We start from the raw sequence: 27184 nt of genomic DNA on the forward strand, positions 1-27184 counted from the left end.
TATCTCAACAGCATACAAAACAGTCAATCAAAGCTGAATAAAACAAGGAAGACTCGTACACGACGAGGAGTTACCTGGCAGCTTTGTTGATGCTCCTTCTGCCATTCTTGTCTTAACGAATTCAGCGCTTCCACATTTTGCTTGTATGTTTTGTCTGAAGGTAGAGTTCCAGCCAGATAACTCTGCTGTCCAGTTTCACACATTGTCACTGTCTACAACAATGACCAATACTATCAGAACACCCAGCTTCTCCCACTTGCAACATCCTGCTCCTCTCCCTCTTGCAACATCTAGCTGCATTCCCTATGATCCCTCTCCCACCACCAGGCCCCTCTCACTCTCCCGACAACCAGCCCCTCTCACTCTCCCGACAACCAGCCCAAGCAGAAACAGCATTCCAGCTACTTACCGGCATCCACAGAAGATTCCCGGGTCTGCAATACCTTTGCTTTCAGCTGGAAATGAAAGAAATGAAAAGGACAAGCTTTAATTGTATCCATAATAATTAGGGATAAATATTGTATAATGGATGGAGAATAGAAAATGAACACATTCGTTCAAAAAAAACAAAACAAAATGAAGGAGTTTTGTTACACCAATCTTCAGATCATCCAAGTGGTATCACCACCTTGTCTACAATTTCTTTTATCCTAATCCAGAAATGAACTTCATTAATAATCTCGATTCAGGACGAAAGGCAAACATGGATTGAAGTTTTGTTACTTACTCAAACCTTGGTTTTTCAATTTCATTTAAAACAGTAACAACTGCGATATCTAACCACTGTACAACCCACATAACATAAACATGCAATGTACTGGTCTCCTCATTTGAAAGTGGGTTCCTTCCACGTCAAATAATGTCGTTTCAAAATGGGTGAAATTAACTGCAATGTGATTGACCAACTTTTGCACTTACATTACACATGAACCATAGATGTGCAACTTGATATAAACTCAAAACATGAGTATATATTGGAGTGGTGTCCCGAGATGTGAGAAGACGTCTGTCTGATTGGCCAGAGGATGTAGAACGTTGCATTGCTCTAGTGCATGCAACAGCCCTTCATTAAACTTTTTTTTTTTTTTACACTGTCTAAAGGTCATCAGGAAGCTGTTGTACAAATCATGCACACACATGCAGACAAAGATAGACAGCACTGGAATCGACTTTGGATAAACGCAGTCGGTGACGTTGAGGGAAATGACACAACTTCCCGAGGCACTATGGATACTGACGAAGCAATTTTTGTGACTGCTGTTCTCGTTGCAGTCTGCTCGGCAATTATAAAGATATATATCTGCCCCTCAAGCCAACCCCCCCCACCCCCAATCCCACCTTTCTACCACCCATTGGATGCCAAAACCCACGGGATTTGTCCATGCATTATCCTCCAAATGCTGAACAGCATGTACCATTTTTGAGAGTATGATTCAGTCAGTGAGAGAATCAAACCACCAAACTCTCACACTAAGGTGATGAAGAAGAAGAACCACTCCTTTCACATCCTCAGATGCATAGGGGCTGACAAAGCAGTTTTCCTTGGTTAGAGGGTACAATCCTGGATGGGTCGACACTCCGACGAAGGATACTCAAAATGAGTCATCCTTCCCAGTAAGCTTGTACACATTTTTCCTCCTCAGAAGGAGGAGCCAACCCACCTGGTGTTATTTTATTAGCATGACAATAGCTCAAACTCAGGTCCCCAAGATCTTAAGCCAGCCACCTTAACCATTAAGACAACACCAGGCTTCCAGACCTGATGGTCTAACCACAATGTCAATGAGTCTGTTTTTTCCACCGATTTACTCAGATAATGATTTATCTTGTCACCAAAGCACCGCTCTTCACTGTACTGGCTTGTCCCAGGCCTCGTCATCCATAAAGGCGGTGCGTTTGGAGGTAAGGCTCATTATGGAGTGCTGTCTTCAATGAGAGTACGAGGGGCTTCATGGCATAAGTGTCATACTGGATTATTGTAAGGAAATGAGGAATTCCTCAACCCCCTCACTTATCCATTCAATGGCATGGACAGGCACAGCGGAGGAGTTAATTCCCGGAACACAGTGGTGGGGCAGTTCCTCATTAAGTCATGAGGATCCATTGACATTTTCTGCCCTTAAATCAGCTGCTCTTCATTTATCCACCTATCTTTGGCAGTGTAGAGAGTAACTTAGTCTCCAAGATTATTTATTCATGGATCGAGGATGAGTCCAAACGTGGCACAAAGAACTTGATCCAGGAAATGTCCATCACAGCACTGTGGCCAAAATCAAAGGAATTGGAATAGACTTCCCTGAGATTTTTCTCAAGAATAACTTGAGGTATGCACCAAAGCATGCTCGCTGCATTGGTAGTTTACAGAGCAAATTATAGGCAGATTCCAAACTAGTGGTCAAACAATCGCAGAGCTCTTGAAGCCGATCGGTGGCAATGTGTGACGGGCTTTAGATGAAGAAATTATGAAACAAAGCGGAAATAGGAGAGTTCCTCAAACCTTTTCCTGCTGCTTAACATTCCCGGTGGCCATGCGATTATCAGCAGTGATTTCCACCTCGTCAGCCTCCTGGCATTTCTGTTCGTAGCATTTTTTGCTCTGCCAGGACAGGTCAGATCAGGTCAGGTCAACAAAATGAGTTAGGAAACCAGAAACAGCATACATGTAGTTTTGGAGAGACCCGATGCAGCTAGCCCAGCGAAAGTATCCAATACTCTCATTAACATACAGAGGTGAAACCAGGTGATGTCAAAGGGCAAGCAAAAGCAAAACCTACTTGAGAAACTGTGCTTCCGTGTTAGCAGTTTTGTTGTTAACGAGGCATTACTCACATCCATAGTTTTCTTGTAAAGATGATTTTTTTGCTTGTGCAGCCTTTCCATACTGATCTCCACCTGGTGATGGGAAGAAGGAGTACTGTTAGATTTTGTACAGAGGTAATTGCATTCCTTATCGAATGACAAAAATAATGCTACGTATATTGGCTTAAGCCAGCCGAGAGCTTGAGAGTATTTCCACATCTCCATATAGCAACTGCGCTTCGAGTATTATGAACCATATTGTCACAGATGAGCCCCAAGATCCAAGTTGTGAAGTGTGAGGTGACCGGAGCGGCGAAAGCATCAATTACACGCCGTCGCTGCTCTTTCTGACGATCTCGCATGTCCTCAACACGCTTCGCCTCCTCGCGTAGAGCGCCAGCCAACTGCACGTGAGCATTCCCGACATTCTCCAGCTCTGAGGACCATGACATGATGGTTCGGAAGAGGACAAGCAGATATCTTGATATTCTCTATCAATGAGACCAATATTAAGTTTCTGGAAAGATGGCTTCTATCTATTTATTTATTTCAACAGTTACTGAAATTCTTGTTCATCGATTTAAGGTAACTAGCTGGTTAAGGTCCCCTAATGCCAAACTATACCTTTTAATTGCATCCTGCACTACTTCAGCTGAAGATAACAGAAGCTTGGTATGTTATTCTCAAGGATATCTATATCTGGACTATTATTGATATTTCTGTTAGCTATTGTCCAGCAATGATTTTCAGAAAATTAATGGAGTTACTTACGTTGTTTCATTGTGTCAAAAGCTCGTCTCAATGTGCTGTAAAAAAAAAAACAAACATTCAAAAAAATATATATAATCAGTTATTCATTCAGCTGGGTATGACATTTATTATTATTCATACCTACGTGTGCAGCACGTGGCTGCAGGTTGGCATCATTGCTGGGACTAGAATCACCTGCTCCCTATGGGAACGTCCAAGGGAGGTCATGCTATTATCGTTATAATTATTAATACTATAGCAGAGTATCCACCCAATGAGAGCTCTTGTTCCAAGCATGCAACATGTTCTTCTGACGCATCCCTTTATTTGGGCGGCATATAGGCAACAGACTGCTGCCTCCATCACTCTTGAAAAATTAAAAACAAAAACCCCGGTTACGTACATGAAGAAAACACCTGCGTATTGTTTATGCACATCTATAATACATTGTAGTTGTATAGCTTCGATAATTCCAATTGTACCCTCTTCCCCCAAAACGAAGAAAATGCCAAGATGGGCAAAATATAATTTTTTCCAAAACTTGATGGAATCAAACAAAACTTCAGGAAATACCTTCCAGGGTGTCCTGAGTAATCCTTGAGAATTTCCACTTCCTACAACATGCATACTTTCCCTCCATTATATACAGATGTGGGGCAATGGCTGATATAATGCCCCCTTGCAGGTGTTTGAGCATTATTTTGCAATTTATTCAGGGTGTCAGCAATAACTACCCTACTCTTTGCGAATGAGGAACGGCATCTTAAACCTGCACCAACAATCAGTGCTGACAGATACAGATCCTCTGGCTTAATGTCCTTCCAACGGACGGCACACACATTGATGCCTGACCTGCATGTAAAATACCAGGGTGACCGTTTATAACTGGTTTCAGATTCACACTCAGGATGGACAGCTCAAAATCAAGTGTATAAACCTCGAAGTTATCCTGCCAAGTACAAAATATAAATCAGTCAAAATGAAACTTCTGGCTTTAGTTGTAGTCCGTGAAATAGAAACGCCCACTGCAACACCCCTTGAGAAGGTAATCTATCCATGGATTCATTTCTAGCTCACTGGTTTTCCATTAACATGGAGTGGATTTAGCCCAATAGTTGAGCTGGTAAGCTTTCTGTTATACGGTATGAAATAGCGTATCTTCACTGGAATGGTGACCATGAACCCATGTGCCACACCAACACTTACTTCAAGGGTCATGACCAAAAAGGGGTGCTTGTCACACATACACCCAATTTCGGCAAACATTACACAGTTGACAAAGACTTTGACTTGGAGCCAGGAAACAAGATATTACAGTTAAAATGAGACTTCTGGCTTGAGTTGCAGTCTAAGAAAGAAAAAGAACCACCTACTGTGACAACGAATGTCACCTGCTACGCAGCTATCTGCAGTATTAGTCAGCCGACATAGACTTTAGAAGCCTCCTGAAGTAGCAGCAGATTTGGAATCTGAGGAGTTGACAGCATCAGAGCCCGAGGACTCGATAGTGTCATTGTATAAATAAAGATCAGATTTTCACAGTTTCCTTCTTCACCGTTTGCAGCAGTTTCATCAAGTCGTTTACTTTCTGCCAACAGAGTAGCATCATCATCATACCTCAGATTGTTGAGGCGTCTGACTGAATGCATGAGGGGAAGGGAAGGCAGCGTAACGGAGCGATAAAAATGTGCCCAAACAGCAATGTTTTCTTTTTCACCACCGGGTTCTATATAAAAACTGGATGGGAGCATTTAAAACCCATGCTATCTGCCTAGCAAAATCCTCCATGCATGCATGCATGCATGCTCACACATGCAGCGACCTTTGCACCCTTCCGGTCGGCTCACTTCGAATCGGTTTTGTACATGTTACACTCTGGGGAGGCAGTTTTAAATTCAAAACGAAACCGTCAGTCCTTAATAGCCCCCCACCCACGCATTTCTCCAATCCTCTAATCCAATTCCTCCTGTGCATGCGTATCGGCAATATACTCATCCTTTCACTCGCACACGTGCACGGATTTCCCCACACACGCACGGTACGTCTCGCGTGGTTTCGGCGCTGCAGCATGTCCGCTCCCCAAGTGCAGAAGCACATGGTTCGTGAGACAGCCACGTAACCTCCTCCACAGCACGACACACCACAGGTGTGAATTCGGACCAAGCGCCTACAAAACCTGCGCACCGCACATACAGAATGAAGCATGCAGGAATGCACAATCCCACGGAGAGTCATTTGTACCCATTTGTATCACGACCGTACCTCTTCATTTGCAGCAACTGCCAACATTTAATATATTGCGGCCACTATTAGTATATTTATATTTTGCAATAAAAGCAGATTGCACAAAACGGTGAAAAAGCAAACTGTGTACCCTCTTCTTCGATGGCCTGATTTCCGATCATCAACTTGGATTCAGACCAGGTCACTCAACCCTGGACTTTCTGCTCCTCATTCCCAACAATGGATGAAGGTCCTCAATGCAAACGCGAGATCAGAGCCATATCCCTAGACATATCGCATGCTTTCGATACGGTCTGGCACCCTGCCCTGCTCACCAAACTCTCTTCCTATGGTATCCAAGGACATCTCCACTCATGTATCGCAGACTTCCCCTCCTGTCGCAGTCAACGTGTGGTGCCTTAACGAATGGGCCAAATCAATATGGCGGTGAAAACACCTGCGAGGCGAAATTTGGCTGACCAAGGATAAGCCTTTCATCGAGGCAAGTCGTTAATTATGTTCAAAAGAGGTATTTTAATTAACTCAAACACCCAATTTTCACTCATACACTTCCTTGGAGTTCCCTTAGTATGCCTACAAAGTTTCAGGCTGTTAGGTTTCAAGGTTTTGAAGATATGGAGGGGACACAGTGACACACACACACACAGTCATTTATTATTAGGCTATAGAAAACAGATACACCTTCCTTTGATATTCCCTTGATTTTTTCCATGATCCAAGGCAGATTTGCAATACGATCCCAAGTACCTTTCTCTTCCTCTTCTAAAGCCTGCTTGCTCAACCGGCATTCCTTGCTTAAGGCCCTGTCACACCTTGACGATTTAGCCAGGGTATGCCTGACGTATGAAAAATTTGGCTAAAACACTGGCACACGTCGAATACGTTATGGGTAAGTTTGTATACGTTAGCACGCTGCCATACGTCTTAGTACGCCGAGCTGTTAGACAAATTTTTCATGCTTTAAATTTTTTGACGCATGCCAGCATATGACTCACACATTCCGCATAACGCTGGCCATTAGTTGTAGTTACTCATAAGTCGAAACACGTCGAGGTAATGTTTAGCGTACCCGAAACTTATTTCTAACCTATGAATAACATGTTGTAGGCACGTTATGCGATCGTTGACACGTCCACACACGTGACTTATGAGTAACGTGTGTCGACGTGTGTCAACAATCGCGTAACGTGCCTACAACTTATGGCTAGCGTATGTGGAACGTGTGTCATACGCAGAGTACGTCGAGAAATTTTCAACATGCTGAAAATTTCGATTGGACTCTGCGTATGACGACGACATAAGATTTCCTGTGATCTCTGATCTTTTTAAAAAAAAAGATCTCGTTTTTTTTTTTTTTTCCACTGTCATCACTTTCTATCTCTTTGCGTACCTCTCTAAAATATTGCTCATCATTCCTCGCTTGTCGTTGGAAGTCGGCATTTCACCGCCTAATGTCCTCTCGATTCTTCCTTCGTATGCAGCACAAGGCTGCGGGGTAGCATCATTGGCTGAGGGCACGACTGTGCTGCTGATGCAATACCCTCTGCTGATTAGGGCAGGAATTAGGAATTTGTTCAGGAGGGTGCCAGCGATAGCTCGCCTACTCTTCGCGAAGGAAACCATGGGATCTTTAACGTCCACCAACTAATGCTGGCAGACGGGACACCCGTTTAGCATCCATTCAAGTGACGGCACACACATTGATGAATCTGTCTGCAAATCTGGTTTAACAGCTCAGAGGCAAGTGTGTGTACCTCTGGGCCATCCTGCAGCCCTCCTCTCTCAATGCGCCTTTGGTTTTCGTCTCTCTTCTTCTGTCTGCAATATGTATTGCCTCTTCAGAGAGCAAATTAGCCTTCTTCTTTTTGCTTGCTTTTGGGATGTATTTGACCTCTTCTATTGGAATAGTGAGGGAATAGGGAGGTGGTCAGAAGCAGAAAGAGGATTAGGGACTGTAAATGGGAGGGGGAGGAGAAATAGGTGAGGTAGCCATAAATGTATTAAGTGGATGAGGGATGGCTACCAGATTGGGAGCTCCAGTGAGGACAAGTGGTCATGGGGTATGGGAGGGAATAGGCACAAAGAGATGGTGGGAGTGGGGGAGGAGAGTTAGCTGTAGATAAAGCAGGTTACTCCTGCTTTATCTCATCATTATGTTCACCAAATTGGTTAGATGATTGGGACAGTTGTCCCTGGAGCGCACATGACCCCCTGCAAGGTACCCTCCTCCATGACCATCTGGTAGCATCCCTACCAATGACACCGTCCCAGACAGTATCTTCGTTGCTTGCATCCGGGTGCCTGCACTGCATTTTCTGCCCGCCTGCACGTTAACTTTTGATGACAGTGCCACCAAACTCTGCTGAAGATTAGGAATGTGATGATTGCGTCCATTTACGAGTCAAATTCCATTTCCATCTCAGGACTTATTAGTTGAGAAAAGAAAGAAAAAAAAAAACGGAGGAGAGGGTGGAGAAACCAAGATAGGAGGTATTTCAATGCAGTTTAGATTAAACCCTGGAACTGAAGCTGACATCATTACAGAAACAAAACAGTGCTTTGGGCAGCAACTTGTTTGTTTTTTCTGCACAATTACTTATTATATTAAATCAGAGGTTAAAGCTGTACATATATATATATATATATATATATATATATATATATATATATATATATATATATATATATATATATATATATATATATATATATATATATTCCCATGAAGGTTTGGGGTGAAGCCCAGAAACATATTTATGTTCAAAATCGATGACAATGATAATGCAAAAGCTGACATGACGAAGATAGCTTCTGTTTTCAAACAGACATCACCTTGTTGGTAGAGAATGGAATGTAGCTAATCTTGTTTTGAAATCATTTGATTCGTCCAGGAATCACAGGATTGCAACATAATTTTTTTGTATATTACATGATCGAGGCTCATGGAAGAGTTCGAGCAGAATGGAAGGGAACATCATGAAAAGAGGGAAACACCAACAGCATCAAGGGGAGGGGGAAAAGGACACATAAGAGTGAACAAGCTGCACAAAAGCTGAATGAAACGCAGCAAGAGGAGGAAGAGGAAAGTGGCGATGAAAAAGAAAAGGAACAAACTAACTCACAACTAGCAAAGGAAATGAGGTGAGGGAGAGGGTGTGGGGGAGGGGGATCATATTAACCTGAACAAGGTGAGTGCTTGGGAATGGGGTAATTTAGGGTAGAAGAGGTCATAATTATGGATGGGTGATGACCTGTTGTCTTGAAGCCCTGGAAGGAAGAATGGAACTGAACAGACTGGGGAAGTCGATTCCGCAGGTGAAAGAAAAGAAGAACAAATGAGTGCAGATGAGCAGTGAGCCTGGATTTTAGGAGTTCGAGAAAGTTACTGGCAGACCATGTGCACCCTGCAGAAACCAGGCAGGCACAGAGCCAAGAGAGAGCAGAGGGTGCAAGACCAAAGAGGAGGTGGTAGATACACAAAGGCCATAAACTTGTCTGTGATGCGAAAGTAACAGGCCGAGACACCGTTTTACTGCAGAAGATCCCAATGATTTTGAGGGCCTTGCTTTCTGTGGCATCAAGAAGGGAAAGGTGTGAAGCAGGGTTCCCAACCCAAAGGGGAGAGCAGTACAGTACTTCATCAAACTACAAATGAAAGCCTTGTCGACTGTCAAAAGTTCAGACTGGCCAAGGAAAGACTTTACATGACGACGGATGCCGAGCTGGCAGTTGCCTTTGGAGGCCATCTTGGAAATATGGTTTGACCAAGAAGAGCATACAGATCCTACTATTAACTTGCAATTGGTCACTGGCTTTGACACAAACACAAAATTTTATTACAGACCCTAGGCATCAAATAGCTACATATATCAAACAAACAGTTTAAAATGGAGCGCCTTGCCACCATGAGGGCATTTAAATTGCATCAGATGTGGCAATAAATGTGAATTGTTGTTCCCAGCTTTCCGGCTTGACGACAAGACGGCATTTGCATTTTTGCCAACTCCACCCCTGCACGGGAAACTTGCTTGTCTTCCCAACGAGTTAAACAACATTGGCAAGATTTTTTGTGTCTTCATTCATCATGTTGTCATTAGGTTATTTCTTCGAAATAAGCTCGGAGAGTGGATCCTGGTGGCTAGCTGGCAGTCCAGCCATCCGTCCGTTAATATTTGATGCAAAAAAAAAAATCTCCTCCCAAACTACCTGACCGATATGCATCCACAAATTATGCATCACAACAACAAGGTCTAATGGGGTGTGCTCCCCATAAGGGGCTGAAAAAGGGAGGGGGGGTTACCTCAAATTCAAGGAATTTATTTTAAAATATTCTCATAAACCATGGCCAAATGCAGACCAAACATGAACCATAAGGACCATGCCATTAACTTGTGCTCCTCATGACTGTACCGCTTCAAGAAAGAGGGGGGGGGAGGCATGACCCTTCCCCTCAATCACTCCACTTGTGGGGGAAATAACCATCAGTCCCCCATGTATAAGGCAGAAACACTCCCAAGAACAAGGCTAACTGAATACTGGCTTTAACACTGCCCCCTCGGGTTTGTTGTAATTGTTCACTCTGGAGGTTGGATCTTGAGAGCCAACGGTAGACGTTGTATGGTCAACCTGAGGTGCCATCCACACATTACGTAATGCTTTTTGGCAATTCCACACATCCCCACCAGCATAACGTTGGGCCAAATCCCCCCTCTTCCCCTTCCATAATTATGTAACACGTTGTGAGACAAGCCTCTCCTCTAAAGAAAGGAAGTCACAAAAAAATTCAAGTTTACAAAAGTTTGAATTCACCTGGATCAAGTTAAATGGAGAAAATTGGTGATTTATACAAATTTTATTTACCCTGTGTCGTCTGCATCGTGCAACACAATCGTGCACAGCCAGCACTATTGCTGCATGCGACATTTCACATCCTTTAAAGCACGAAGGATTTGGTTCAGTGGATTGATTTTTCTCAATTATTTTATTGGATATCAATTTGTTTGAATTGCCATTGGTGTAGTTACTATCAAACAACAACAAATGGGTTATGCAACACAGGTTGAACACATCTCCCCCCCACTCCCTGACACCTTCCCATCCTCATGGAACATATGGTGGTCTGACCACCAACCCACCCCTCTGTGTATCTATCTAGATTTCTATAGAAATAAAAGGATTATTTTGAGTACGTCATGTTTCTTATTTTCTTTCTCACTAAACTTTAAATGCATGGCCAACAATATCTTACATCTAGATTGACTTACAACTCATCCTTTTATTCCGTTTCGCCCAATCAAAAGCAAACCCTTCTCAAAGCGTTCTGCATGCTGGATGACATCACTATTCCGGTGGCTGGCACTTCAAGCCCAACAGGTCATGGGGTTGCTGTTGCTGTGGTTTCACCCTCCTGTCCGTCCTATCAAATTCCAAACCATCCAATCAGCCGTCCTCAACAGGTATATCTCATAGGTATGCAAGATACGTATGACTCGTGGGCAACTCTCAACTCCTCATTACTTTCAAGACTAGGAGTATGGCTTCCCACTATGAGCTGGGGCTCCTGGATCTCAAGCACTTCTCCATGTTGTTAAATGAAAAGACCTGAGAAATATGAGCATTATTTAATAGCTAGAAAATACAACCCGTCGCTTCGCTGACGGGGTGTGAATGGTGGGGGAGGGGTGGGAGAGAGACGAAGAGAAGAGAGAGTGGGAGAGGAGGCAGGAGGGAGGGTAAGCGAGGAAGGGGGAAAGAGCGATGAAGGGTGGGGGGGTGAGGTGGGGAGAGCTATTCCTCACCAAACATTGCTATACACTGCAGGAGGGAGGGGTGCAAGGAGGGGTGAGAGAGAGAGAGAATTAAAAAAAAACAAAAAAAAAAAAAAAACAAGGACAGAAAGGTGATGGGTGGAAGTGGGGTGAGTAAAGAGAATGATATCACTGGGGAACATTTTTTTTTAATTATCTGTTGCATGAGATTTTTCAACTTATTCTATGTATTTTTTCAACACTGATTTCAAATCTGAAATCGGTTTTCCTCTACATGCTCCAGTTTTCATGCAATTTGAAACTTGCGATTTTCGCAAAAAAGGACACCCATTGCTATTTGCACTGGGGATAACTTGAGAACCAGGGGTGCGATTTCGGACTTTAGTGGAAATATACGATGCGTAAACTGCTAAATAACTATAGACCGTATTCGTTTTGCTGCTAACGATTTGCTCACGATTTATTTGACATCAATTTTCTTTATTGATATATATTCTTTAACTTTATGTTTTTCTTTGTTTCAGATCTGATCATGGCTTCTGCAATAAGACATAAATGTGTAAATAATCCTGATGCATTCTGTTATGCCAGTGGCTGCTACACACTACTTCATCAAAAGCGCAATAGAACATCGTTTGTAAGGCGTGCCTAAAAAGCCTATTTTGATGTTCCCCTTGGCGACCAAGACAAGAAATGGGCTCCACATATTGTGTCATACTTGTGAGGAAATGCTTCGTGACTGGACAAAAGAAAAACGAAAGGGTCTGCCTTTTGGAGTTCCCATGGTTTGGCGAGAACCCAAGGACCACGTAACTGACTGCTATTTTTGCCTGGTCAACACAAAGGGTGTCGGCAAGAAAAACCGGGAAAAGATCTCCTATCCCTGTATTCCCTCAGCAATTCGACCTACTCCGCACTCTGAAGAACTCTCCATTCCAGTCTTTAATGGTTTTGTCTTATCTGAAGATGAAGGCAGTGAACAAGATCAGCAAGAGCACGAGGGTCGTGATAACGGGCTTCAAGAAATGGTTTCAGAATCCGAAGCCTCCTCATCCGATACCAACCAGTCATCAGCCCCTCAGCAGTTTAACCAACCGGAATTGAATGACTTAGTGCGTGATTTGGGGCTCTCCAAGAAAGCAGCTAAGGTATTAACCCTCCAGGCTGCAAGAAAAAAATCTACTTCACCCCTCTGCAAATGTTTCATATTTCCGAAAGCGGAACCAGATCTTTGTCGCCTTTTTCTCAGAGGACAAGCAGTTTGTTTACTGCCACGATACCCCAGGTCTTCTCAGGCAATTAAGTGTTACTTCGTATAATCCAACAGAATGGTGATTATTTCTGGATACCTCTAAGCACAGCCTTAAGTGTATTCTCTTGCACAATGGCAATGTTTATGGAGCGGTTCCAGTTGGTCACTCAGTGCATTTGCGAGAACATAATGACATAAAAATGGTCATCGACTTACTCAAATATCACGAGCACAACTGGATCATTTGTGTGGACCTGAAAATGGTCAACATTCTCCTTGGTAAACAGAAAGGCTTCACAAAGTTTCCATGCCATCCCTGCATGTGGGACAGCCGAGCTCGAGAGAAACACTGGATCCAGAAGGAGTGGCCCATCCATGAAACTCTGGAAGCAGGCATGCCAAACATTGTGAATGGCCCAATCGTCAACCGAGAGAAGATCATTGTTCCCCCACTCCATATCAAGCTCGGCTTGATGAAACAGTTTGTTAAGGCATTGAGTGCTGATGGTGAATGTTTTCAACATATAGTTTCTGCTTTGTCTTTCGAGAAGATCAAAGCAGGTATGTTCGATGGACCTCAAATTCGTGCCCTTGTATGTGATGAGGAACTTGTAAGGAAGATGAATGACAAGGAGAAGACAGCGTGGCTGTCTTTCGTCGCAGTTATACAAAACTTTCGTGGTAACAAAAAGGCAGATAACTAAGAGTTTCTGGTTCCTAGAATGCTGTTGACTTTTCGCGATCTTGGGTGCAAGATTCAAGCTCCATTTCCTGAATATTCACCTTGATCAATTCCCTGAGAACCTTGGGGCCGTAAGTGAGGAACAGGGAGAGCGCTTCTATCAGGACCACATGACAATGGAAGAGCGCGACCAAGGGCGATGGGACAAAAATATGATGGCAGACTACTGCTGGAGCATCAAACGAGATTGCCCTGTGGAAGTCCACAAACGCAAGAGCTACAAGTGCAAATTCTTGCCTGAATCGGACCTATTTGAACTTTGCATTCCATCCTTATCAATTGTTCCGAATCACCTATCGTCTTTATGTCGAAATACATGTTAATTTAGATTTGCTTTTAATTCAAATTATAACTTACCAAATAAATGTTGAATTGCAAAATATATGTTTAATATAAATTTGCTTTTAATACAAATTGTAACTTACCAAATAAATGTTGATAGTGGTGGATTGCAAAAAATCTAGAGCTTACAGAGAGAAACTAACTTCAGATTTGAATTCAGCACACTCTAATTAGGTAAGGTCAAGTGCTGGTATCAATGCAACAAAACTTTGTTCCCCAGTGATATGTTGTGCTTAATGACCAAACACACACACAAAAAACAACCTCATGTCAGAACAGCTGTACACACAACGACACAACAAAGTTTATAATGTTATCTGCTGGCACATCTGCAAAAACTTTGACATCCCAGTTCCAGAAAATTTGTGGGAACATGAAACAAAAGCAATCACTGAAAACATTGAAGTACCTCCCGTTCACGTACAAACTTATGATCCCCTCGAGCACGAACATCGAAAACAAGGCATTGCGACCAGGTATCATACTCAAGTACAAAAAAAGAAGGCATTGTTGATTGAGGTGTTAATAGCAGTGATTTTGGACTAAATGATGCAGAAATCAAGAAAATGACAAAACACCAAGACCTCAAGAATGAAGTGAGAAGATCCTGGAAGCTGAAAAATAACAAAGTTATACCAGTGATCGCTGTACCTGCAGGAATGATAACAAAGAACCTCACAGAGACACGAAACACAGGGGCAATACCCTTGGGCGCTCACCTGGTAGTGGCTGGATAAGACAACCAGGTAACCGCTGGTCGGCATGGATGACCCACAAAGTATATAATGAAGAAGAAAGTAAGTAGCGATGGATTTTTTTTTAATGCCATCACGGGTGATGAAGATTGTGGTTAAATTTCATTGAAATGGTTTGTGTAGTTTCTGAGAAGTTGGAAGTATTTGTAGACAGACGGACGGACTGACTGACTGACCGACGGACCAACGGACGGACGATGCGCCATCCCATAAGCTCCTCAGAACTACTTTTCAGGAAAGCTGAAAACCATCCCTGGGAATATTATAACAAACGAATGACAGTTGGAAGCTGTCCGGGGCTCAGCGACAATCCTGAAGAGAGCCTACGGCCCAAAACTTTGAGAACAGAAAACTTCACAGTTTGGTCCATGAATCGTGACCCCATACTGATACTGACATGAATGTGGATACTTTGAGCCTGCCCTGAGGACTCCATTCCACATATGTAGATACCAATCAACGACACACACACACACACACACACACACACACACACACACACACACACACACACACACACACACACACACACACACACACACACACACACACACACACACACACACCAGAAGCAGACAGCTTGCCTGCTCTTCCACCACAATTTTTTTTCCAGCATTTGAACTATTTTGCCATCTTCCATCTGATAAACCACCGCCAGCTCGCTTTGCCATCTGCCCCCGCCCGACTGCACTGGATCAAATACGATCTTCAATTGACTCATTCCTCGTTTGCCTTTTTTCAATCCAGGCTATCCATTCATTTTGACTCCTTCTTCCCCTTTTCCCACATCTGTGGAACAAAAATGAATTGAATCTTGAAAGGTGGTAGCTCACCTCCCCACCATCAAAGGAGAGCTACCACCTTTCAATACTCCAAATACCAAATATGTCTTACAGGATCGATATGACAACCAAATGACTCCACAGAGTTTCTCCATTTTAGCTCTCATCAGAGCCTCGACAGTGTATACAAAAAAAAATAATTCTTTCCTTCCAACCAACCAGCAAAATTAATAAAATATATAATTATCTCTACGAAGCAGAACTACTTAAAATATAATCTTACTGTAATGGAGCAAATGTGGATGTCACTGAAACTCCAACATTGACATGTGGCGGAAATAGCGCCACCTTTGGTGGTAGCCGGTATTACAAATTGTCTTCCTTTATCTTATGACGTGGAGGAGGATATTGTTGCGGATTTGGAAAGACACTGGGAAGACATATTCAAATCGACACATAAAAGAACGCTCGAGTTTAGACATTTCCAGAGCAATTTTGTTTTGTCCCTCGTATCAGGGAAAAGGAAATGCATTGTGATTGTGGATAGAACCTTCCCAATTGTTCTCTTCTTCAACGAACCTTCCTCACTCCAACGTCATTCCTTTCCTACTTCACCATCCATTACTCGAACCTGCCTTTCTAACAGCAACATCTCTGTACCCAGACACCTTTTAAAACACACATTCGCAAAACACTTCACTTCACCAGTGCTGCAATAACCACCATATCAGCATCCCAAACGTCACAGAATTGAAGAGGCCAATAGGCCTCACCCCCTCGCTCGAGTGACGAATCTGCGCAGCGGTTCACCTCAGAGAGTCGGATCAGCTGGATGTAGAGTGTGGACGTGCGGTTCAACCATTCGTGCAGTCTGCGGACGGTTCATTTAGGCCGAGATTCAAGTTAACGTCATGGTCCTTACGTGCGGTCAGCGGCCATAAGGAAGCGCTCCAAGTGGAACGCTGATGAACGCCAAGCTGCTCACCACACTTTACACTGTTTGTTTCACGTATTGGTGAGGCTGGGTCGACCTTATACCCCCCCCCCAAGTTCTCTCCCCCTCTGTATCCCACCCCCACCTTTTCTCGTCTAAATTCCCAGGATGCATGAGGCGCCTATTTCTTGTTCAGTGACAAGGTATGGCCGGTTGTATAAGGAGTTTGAGTGCTAAGGGTAAGCTTTTCTTGTATTTCTGATATCTGTACGCACCTCGTGAATATTTGCTTGTAAAGAAATGTGCCTGTAAATACGTGCCTTTTTGCCGAAGAGAATATAGACTTTCCAAGCCTGCTCGATTGTCTTTCTCCATTGGTTAGACATATAGCGTGCAATAAATTGCGGGGAAATTGTACCCCATCAATTAGCACCATCAGGTAGCCATCATCAATTAGCACCATCATCAATTAATTAGCACTTATTATGTAATAAGAAGACAAGGTGCGATGTCAAGAGCGCGTCTTCCTAGTTAAAGTAACGAAACCACTGGTACGGTAATGCGATTACTAAGAGCGAGGAGCCTGCTCGGTTTGGTGGCTTCATCCGGCATCTGCGATTGCTAAGCAACCCATCGGGTCGTGGAGTTATCCGTGATCCGTCAGCTTCAGGTTTGGAGGTAAGGAAGTGGGTCTGAGCAGACCAAACACAGACCAGAATGAGCAGACCCCCTCATGAACCCCCTACTGTGTACCCCAGAAACTGCAACAATATGTTGTGATCAATAGAATTTCTTTTAAAAAAATGACAAAAATTATAAAGTGCATTTCCAAGAACGTGCCGCAGCACATTGCCCACCAAAGTCAGGCCAAGACAGGTACTCCCACCAGCTTGTAATAACAATAAAGTTAAAGGGACATCTACAGGTATTTATTGAATGTGCGCGGGAGAGATTTGGTGTGAAATAAAGAAAATTAAAATTCAGAAATGGAAGAAAAGGAAGGAAGTCTGGATAAACAATGAGGGTAAGGGGTGATAGGATTGTGGGGGAAGAAAGGAAAGGTAAGGAGAGAGGGTTACATGTTGGGAAGAGAATGGGTGCGTTTGGAGCAGGATGTACGGAGGGGGCGCAGGAGAGAAAAAAATATCTCACATATTTGCATTCGTAATAAGTGGAAGACCCCGAATGCACATCGCGATAGCAGCGCTTTCTTTCTGTTTGATGAGTTCCAAAATTGGTTGATGAACAATACCACAATTAATGAAATAATAGAAAAATGCCACTTGGTCCTTGAGGTCGTCTGTACCAAATCGTCACTGGGGGAATGTCCAACCACAGTCATGTAAAATAGCAATATATCAGGTAATGACAAATACAGAAACAAGAAAGAAAGGATTATATAATGAAGACTCAATGACCAGTCAATCGGCTTGCTATCATGGGACGTACTCATGGCTAGTCTCCATCAGGATGTTCGGGCCGTTCAGGACATGACCCCAATCTGCAGGAGGACTTGCTTTTTGGAGACAGCGTTTGTTTTTGTTTTTTTTTTAATGCAAATATGCAAACAAACATTGCTAATAAACAAGTGGTTTGCAAGGTGTATAGGTATTGTTTCTAGTGGGTTGGTTGCCTCGTTTCACCTTCCAGAACTCCCTCATTTTCACCCAGATCTGTGGGAGGGTGTTCAACAGCGTCTTTAGCAGAGAGTTGACAAGTTGGTGCCAGAACTGAACAAATTACAAATGGCAAAACACCCTGCACTACCAAACAAAACACCCTGCACTACCAAACCAAACAAACCACCCGGCACTACCAAACAAAACACCCTGCACTACCAAACAAAACACCCTGCACTACCAAACAAAACACCCTGCACTACCAAACAAAACACCCTGCACTACCAAACAAAACACCCTGCACTACCAAACAAAACACCCTGCACTACCAAACCAAACAAACCACCCTGCACGACCAAACAAACCACCCTGCACTACCAAATAAAACACCCTGCACTACCAAACAAAACACCCTGCACTACCAAACCAAACAAACCACCCTGCACGACCAAACCAAACAAACCACCCTGCACGACCAAACCAAACAAACCACCCTGCACGACCAAACCAAACAAACCACCCTGCACGACCAAACAAAACACCCTGCACTACCAAACCAAACAAACCACCCTGCACTACCAAACCAAACAAACCACCCTGCACGACCAAACCAAACAAACCACCCTGCATGACCAAACAAACCACTCTTCACTACCAAACCAAACAAACCACCCTGCACGACCAAACCAAACAAACCACCCTGCACGACCAAACCAAACAAACCACCCTGCACGACCAAACCAAACAAACCACCCTGCACGACCAAACCAAACAAACCACCCTGCACGACCAAACCAAACAAACCACCCTGCACTACCAAACCAAACAAACCACCCTGCACGACCAAACAAACCACCCTGCACGACCAAACAAACCACCCTGCATGACCAAACAAACCACCCTGCACGACCAAACCAAACAAACCACCCTGCACGACCAAACCAAACAAACCACCCTGCACTACCAAAGAAAACAACCTCGATGACAAAACAAAACACCGTGCACTACCAAACAAAACACCCTGCCCTACCAAACCAAACAAACCACCCTGCACGACCAAACCAAACAAACCACCCTGCACTACCAAACCAAACAAACCACCCTGCATGACCAAACCAAACAAACCACCCTGCACGACCAAACCAAACAAACCACCCTGCACGACCAAACAAACCACCCTGCACGACCAAACCAAACAAACCACCCTGCACGACCAAACCAAACAAACCACCCTGCACGACCAAACAAACCACCCTGCACGACCAAACAAACCACCCTGCACGACCAAACCAAACAAACCACCCTGCACGACCAAACCAAACAAACCACCCTGCACGACCAAACCAAACAAACCACCCTGCACGACCAAACCAAACAAACCACCCTGCACTACCAAAGAAAACAACCTCGATGACAAAACAAAACACCCTGCACTACCAAACAAAACACCTTGCACTACCAAACAAAACACCCTGCATAACCTTTGTAAAATGACCCAGCATAACACGTGTCAAGTGTCTTTAAAGAAATGGTACATTGAAGAAGATGATGATGATGATGATGATGACGATGATGAAGATATCTCGACCAAGTTGATTATCTCAACAAATAAACCCTAACACCATGAAACTGAACGTCTTGTAAGTTGTGAGGCAACTGTAAGTTGAAAAATCAGGATTTGACATCGTCTGGAAGTCAACTTTGTTGTTTCGTATGCAGTCTCTGGCTGTTGTTGTATCATTTTCTATAATCGCGACTGTGCCACTGATGCAGTGCCTCTGTTATCAGTAAGAGGGTACTCATTTTTCCGACCTCAGAAGGATGACAAGCTGAGTCAACCCACTTGGTATTATTTCAACAGCATGACAGGGGCTCAAACTCAAGACCCTAAGATCATAACCCAGCCACCTAAACTGTTATGCCAACATCAAGCTTGAAGTCGACTGTACGAATACATAAGAAATGGATCAGCTGGTGAGCATGCGATCTACTTCATCCAGCTCCCTTATCGTATCCAAGACTCACCTGAATACTTAAGTTGAAATTTGTGCATACCATACTTGAAATTCTCTTGTTTTTGGATACCTAATTGAGGCTCGTGGAAGAGCGAGAACAGAATGGAAAGGAACAAAAAGGGGGAAACACTAACAGAAGAGTAGAAGTAATAGTGATACAAGGATGATCAAGCTGCACACGAGCTGAATGAAACACAGCAAGAAGAGGAAGGGGATTTTGGGAATGAAGCAGAAAAGCAACTGACAACCAAAAAGGAAAATAGGTGAGGAAGAGGGGGGCAGGGATCACAATAACCTAGAAAAAGGGAGTGCTTGGGAATGGGGTCATCTGGGGTATGAGGTCATGAGTATGGATTGAGAGGGGGGGGTGGTTACCTGTTCAAGTAGTTAAATTAATCACTGCCTGTTACGGTGGTTGCAAAAGCATCGCATCAAGGCAAGGTGTGCAAATAAACTGGGGGGAAGAGACGAGGTTCTCCGGACTAAACAGGTACAAAATGGAACAGTTCATGTAAACATAAAGTCAACTTGTATCGTCAATAAACCTGACAACGAGGAACAAAAAGGAAAATCAGAGTAAAGTAATTCTGCAATGGCAAAAGAGCCATTAACTATCAGAACTTTTTAATATCCTCACAGTGGTATTAAATGGCAGTGCTAAAAGTTCTGTTTTCCAATACGCAAGGGAAGACCAAAAAAAACAAAAAAAAAAAAACATGCAAGATAGTGCCACCGCACGAATGTGGAACTTTCAAAATTATGGTTTTGTGGTGGTAGTGGTTGCTAATTTCTTTCCATTAAAGAATATGATGAATAGGTTCTCCTTTTCAGCAATTCACTTCCCATGAAATATTGCCACTACTCAAATTGAAATTGAAAAGAATCTTTGTTTAAATCGAGAAACGCTTCAGTGAGACCCAATTGGTGTCCATCATTCTTGAGCCAAACACCTGGTATTGGCTAAACATCTTAGGGTCTTGAGTTTGAGCCCGTCATGCCGTTAAATCGTACCAGTTGGGTTGACTCAGCCTGTCATCCCTCTGAGGTCAGCCAAATAAGTACCAGCTCACTGGAAACAAGGGGCACTGTATCAGCTGCACAGCCAGGCTCCCAGTAATCATGCAACCAGCAGCCACAGGCTGCATACAAAATAATAATAATTCTTGTGCAGAGTCTACCCTACACCTAAAGTCGCAACTCCACAACAGCCCAGCAGTCAAGTTGAGCTATGTCCGTAGACTTCATTGCAAAGTTCAGTTCATGTCATTATTGATTACTAACAACTACCAACCACTTACTTGATCTCGTTTTGTCCACCAGTCTTCCTTGCTAGTTGCATCAGATCTTTCCCATAACGTTCCTCAAGCACCGCCCTGCAGGCACGACCAGTGTCCATCAGCCGAGTCACACTGGAATTGCAACTATGACGGGCCACTAGACAGAACATCTGGATTTGGTGCCCTCACCTCTGTTTGACGAGATCCTCCAGATCCTTACTGGTCTTGCGTCCATCGTTCACTTTTTGGAGTAGAGTATCATATCCGGAGGTGCTGGTAAAGTCTCCACTCTACAAAGGTGTACACGAGAGTTAGTGTAATCAGGGAGAAGTTAGCAGTGCAGTTACAGCAATCAAACACGTGGAAAGAGATGCAGTACTCAAGTATATTAAGCCTTCGAGAGACACGTGGCAAACTTACGTGTGTACATAAATGTATGTGTGTGTATGTACATATACACGACATGGCCAAAAGTATGCGGACACCCCTCCTAATAGCCTGGTGTTGGCTTCGTGGTTTGGGCGGTGGCTTGGGATCCTAGGGTCCTGAGTTTGAGCCCCGTTGGCTGCTGAATTAACACCAGTGGGTTGACTCAGCCTGTCATCCTTCCAAGGTCAGCAAAATGAGCACCAGTACACTGGTAATAGGAGAACTGCGTCAGCGGCATAGCCACGCCCAGAACCAATGATGCAACCAGCAGTCAAAAAGGCAGCACACAATGGGAACCCCTTCTAATCAGTGGATTCAGCTATTTCAGCCACACCCATTGCTGACAGGTGTATAAAATCAAGCACACAGCCATACCATCTCCACTTTCAAACATTGGCAGTAGAATGGGCCGTACTGAAGAGCGCAGTGACTTTCAACGTGGCACCGTCATAGGATGCCATCTTTCCAACAAGTCAGTTCGTCACATTTCTGCCCTGCTAGAACTGCCCCAGGCAACTGTAAGTGCTGTTATTGTGAAGTGGAAACGTCTAGAAGCAACAACAACTCAGCCGCGAAGTGGTGGAAGCCGCACAAGCTCACAGAATGGGATCGCTGAGTGCTGAAGCGTGTAGCGCAGAAAAATCATCTGTCGTCGGTTGCAACCGTCACGACCGAGTTCTACACTGACTCTGGAAGAAACGTCAGCACAAGCACTGTTCGTCGAGAGCTTGAGAGAAATTTATCATGAACATGTTCACTTTAAAGAAGTTATGTACGTGCACACTTTCAAATTGTATGAAATGTACACATCTACTTTCGTACACTCAAAATCATCTCTGATTTTATATACATTTTAAAACTGAACAAGGTATGTTGTCATGACAACAAAAATACTCATGATTCATATTTGATGTCTTTAATAAAAAAAAACAACTTCTTTCGTCAGTTTTGCAAGTACTGTATGCTCTTGAGATGTCCAGTGGTGTGTTCAGCTATCAAGCAGCAAGGTAGCGCTTGCCAAGGCAGCCGTTCCTCATCAAGGGTTTCTCATGGAGTGCTTTAGCCACTTGGCGAGCACTCTCCAAGAAACTTGGTAACTGAACACACCCCAGATTAATTATATAGCGACGAGGATAAACATCTATACCATCACTTCTTTCAGTGATATTGATGAATTTGTCCCTCAAGGGGTGGGGAGGGAGGAAGGAGCCCACGTTGCCCCACAATGCTGGATACCCCTGCTAAAGAATGTATATGTACATACATATATATATATATATATATATATATATATATATATATATATATATATATATATATATATATATATATATCGGAAGGCGACATGGGTTGACATGGTCGCTCGACTAAGGCGAATTTGAAATACTAGTACGGGCCCATAGGTGAGTGCCAGTATGTGCAGTCTCAGTCAGTCAGTCAGTCAGTCAGTCAGTCAGTCAGTCTCTCTCTCTCTCTCTCTCTCTCTCTCTCTCTCTCTCTCTCTCTCTCTCTCTCTCTCTCTCTCAAACCTCGAAAAGGCACATCCGCGGGTCCCCAGCAATATTCCTGGCAAGTTTCAATCGTGCAAAAGAAATAATAATAAATAAATAAATAAACATTAATTGCGATTTCATTCGTGATGTCATAGCACCGTGTCCTGTCATTGGTCGACAGATAAATGGCCGGAACTTGGGAACCACTTGTCCGATCAATATCAAACCTTGAAAAGGCACATCCGCGGGTCCCCGGCAATATTCCTGGCAAGTTTCAATCAGATCAGACCGGCGGTCGTCGAGAAACGGCGGTGACAGACATTGCTGGAATTATAGATCGATGTAGATAAGAGAACACATCAGATGGCATTTTTGCCATTCGTTGTTCCATATAGGAACACGACGAGCAACTGTCCATTCATCATTTGTGTTCGATTCCCTAACCCTACGTGAGGGAATGTCTACGTGTACGTTGGGGTGAAAGCATATTGTAATATAATTGCATACTAGTCATACAGTTTTTGACGGATCAGGCTGAAAATTTTTGACAGAGGTTGATTATAGTGCGCATAAAAGCGCGGAAGCAGATTTTTGATTTTTTTTTTTTCGACTTATTTTTTTCCCAGATTTTTAAAGAAATTTCAAAGTTGCTTGTTAGGCTACCAACTTTGCTTTGGTTGCTAGGCAACGGTGGCGTCCATAGCAACGGTGCTCAAAAGCATACAACTAGATCCTGGTATGAACCTACCAGTCAAGTTTCATCAAAATTGGTTGACTCTGGCCTCCAGAGCTGTCCATTACATACAAACATACAGACAGACAGACAGAAAAAGTGAAAATAAGGGTACGCTAGCGACCACCCAACAGACATACAGACAGATGGAAAACCTGAGAATAAGGGTAGTCTCGCGACCACCCAATAGATTGAAACATGTGGAGTGTGACGAGCACTCCTCCGATCCCCATTGGACATAGTCCTACACCAATGTCCAATGGGGATCGGGGGAGTGCTCATCACATTCCACATGTTTTTGATTTACCCGCCAATCACATCACGTGCCTTCGAGTTGAATGGCTTACATTCTCGGGAAGAATCGTCTGGCTGGCAGACGGATGGTTGCTCTTTGCGGATTATGCAGTTTTACCGTGAGAGACATAATCAGTGGTGATGCTCACCATAACAGTCAGGAGGTGCATATGATTTTATTATATATATATATATATATATATATATATATATATATATATATATATATATATATATATATATATATATATATATATATATAAATATATAAATATAAATATAAATATAAATATAAATATAAATATAAATATATAAGCCGGTAGGCGACATGGCTGCTCGCTCTAGATGGAAAGCTGGCCGACGCGACTCGCCGATATTCATGTACATGCTATCAATCAATTTAGCACAAATACGATTATCACAGCCCTCTTAGTTTGCGCCCAGAAACCCGCCTTGTGAAATTTCAGGCATGTTTCCAAAGAGACTCTAACAAATGGCAGCCCTGGTAATTCCATTTATCTATTCGCTAAAGATTTTATTTTTTTATATGATGCTGTAAGACATTCTCCCTGGGCACAAAAAAACAATCCATCGGAGGTATTGATTTTTTTGTACAGTCCACAATAAGTGTACGATGTACGATAAAGTATTTTAGCTGTTGCTAAGCAACGGAGGTGTGCATAGCAACCATTCATTGTTGTGTACATGCTCACCACATTGTACACATTTCACCCAAGTTTCATCAAAATCAGACCCTTTCTCTGAGAGATATTCGCAATTAACTGTTTCTGAAATGTTCGACATGTACTCACCCAAAACCTATCTCCTCCTACAAATATTTTTTGTTCGGGCTGCAAATTGGCATGAAGGGAGCGAGATAGATTGCGCACAGAACTCTAAGCTTCAATTTTTCGATTTTTTGACCACTTTAAAGGGATGTTGCTAGGGCCTGGGGTCCCTATATTCGAAAGCACACGATTCCCAGAAATATTGGTCCAACCTACCAAATTTCATTGGAATCGGTTGAGTGGTTTAGCCCCTAGGCTTGACCAAAGTTTCGTGGACAGACAGACAGACAGACAGATGGAAATGTCCAGAATAAGGGTTTTTCGAAGAGCAGCCAATATATGCGAGGACGGGGTAGGGGGTGAGTGGTTAAATCATTCTATACATGGGTAAATTTGTCTGCCTTTCCTTCTCCTTCTCGTCCAAATTTTTTGGCAAACACGATGACTAATTGGTTCGTCAGCAAAGCAACTGGAAGGCTCCAATTGTCTATAATAAGAGCGAGTGTTTATTTATTGTACATTTCCAAACACCTGGCACAATTTCTTGTACCCCATTATTTTCACACGCGGAAGGTTCAACATCCCCCAAAAAAGTTTAAATTCTTAATCAAACTGACAAGTAGTTTTAGCTGATCCACCATCACAGGAATGTCTGATGTCCCCCTCGGTGGTAAGAGGGGCAGACCTTGGCATGAGCCTCCACTTGTGCATTTGCATGACATTCAAATATTAATATTCGATGTGTAGAGTGGAAAGTCAACTTGTATACAAAGGGTTCACAGTATCCTCGGGACCATGCTCCTGTACGACCTTGAACAAGGAAACGAGAAAGCCATTTGACCCATCATTGCTGTGTTGCACCCCCGAGTTAATATTTCTTCCAGCTTCAAAACAACGATCTACTTGAGGTTTCACTAAAGTCTTAACAATTCGATCTTGATCACGTGATTTAACTTGTCTTGTATGTACGTGTGTGTATATATATATATATATATATATATATATATATATACATATATATATATATATATACATATACATGTATATATTTTAACCACAACATTCGACTTTAAAGGGGGAACAATCATGAGGACAGATATTCTGGCACCAGTAATTACGACATGGACAAGTCTTCCCGCCGAAAGATTCGAGAGCACGTTTGATACAATCACCGGACAAGATGGAACCTTACGCACCCAGAAGGCGTCCTTGAAATGGTTGAAGTCCGACATGGCTGCTGCCAACTTGCTTCGTACTTTCAGGGCTCCGCGCAACACGTTACTGTCCCTCCACGGCACAGCCTCCGCACAGCCTGTTGGTTACGTCATCAAGAGCTGAACTCAAACGTCATAATCGCGAACTTGTTCTTCCCCTTTATGATGCTGTACGAGGGGAGGGACGAGACCCGATTCACATTTAATTTTCGGTAAAATGTACTTCTCCCTTTAATCAGATTGCCATACAAATCTTCTTAAGAAGAAGATTTCAGTGTTTATATGATAGGCTGATAAGCATTATATATATATATATATATATATATATATATATATATATATATATATATATATATATATATATATAATAACTGTACCTGTACGGTATGAGGATACTTTGGACCTTCTCCATTGGTCCCTTTCAAATGCACCACCGCATCCACTTTTGTAACGTACTGAAAGATTCCATAGAAAGGGCCAACCTGATGTGGAAAAATAAATGACAAACCAACAATGAAAAGTTTGTTTTTATGAACAGAGTTATGGACACACAGGTTAATGGGCCCTCGGCCAGGTGTGTGAAAGCTGTTCAGATGATTGCCGGGTTGGTGGAGTGCGTGTTTATCTCCAGCTCAGGTCCAAAGGTAACAAATCAATTGAAAGCAGCCCATCGGGATTTGTCAGCTCACGACACTCACAACCACACACCATCGCGGTCACTGTTTCATGCACAAGGCTTCCTTCCTTAATTTGAGCGTGGGTGGGGAATGGTGGGAGGGGAAAAACAAACCACAAATGAGCACCTTCGGGCAGGGCACAACAAAGAAGGATCTTGGAGAAGGACAAAGGGCAAAGGAGAATGTTGGGGAGAGGGAAAGAACAGAACAAGGAAAGAGGAGGGAGGACGATGGAAGGGCAGGGCAGAATAAGGAACGGGGGAGGGTGCAAGGGTAG

At 43.2% G+C, this 27184-nt stretch overlaps 1 protein-coding gene and 1 long non-coding RNA gene across 3 annotated transcripts; one reads left to right on the forward strand and one right to left on the reverse strand.

Moving 5' to 3' along the window:
* On the reverse strand, positions 1-27184 carry LOC147030843 (proline-serine-threonine phosphatase-interacting protein 1-like). Of its 2 annotated transcripts, none has more exons than XM_085875361.1 (10): positions 26608-27184; positions 26213-26398; positions 21469-21569; positions 21301-21375; positions 3571-3605; positions 3054-3235; positions 2830-2892; positions 2498-2596; positions 410-455; positions 1-154 (listed from the first exon to the last, which is right to left on the reverse strand). In XM_085875361.1, the coding sequence occupies exons 2-10, from the start codon at positions 26246-26248 to the stop codon at positions 24-26; spliced, it is 768 nt and encodes a 255-aa protein (XP_085731487.1). In that variant the 5' UTR covers positions 26249-26398; positions 26608-27184; the 3' UTR covers positions 1-23. The 2 variants fall into 2 exon arrangements, with proteins under 2 accessions (XP_085731487.1, XP_085731488.1); XM_085875362.1 differs by having other exon boundaries at positions 2-154; positions 3129-3235; positions 26608-27161.
* LOC147030844 (uncharacterized) lies at positions 10182-16724 on the forward strand. The gene is made up of 2 exons (XR_015056545.1): positions 10182-11249; positions 12086-16724. It is a non-coding gene; the product is annotated as an uncharacterized LOC147030844 (long non-coding RNA).

This window comes from Eptatretus burgeri, chromosome 3 (genome assembly GCF_056783735.1).
Source record: "Eptatretus burgeri isolate ZD-2024b chromosome 3, Ebu_testis_v1, whole genome shotgun sequence".
NCBI lineage: Eukaryota > Metazoa > Chordata > Myxini > Myxiniformes > Myxinidae > Eptatretus > Eptatretus burgeri.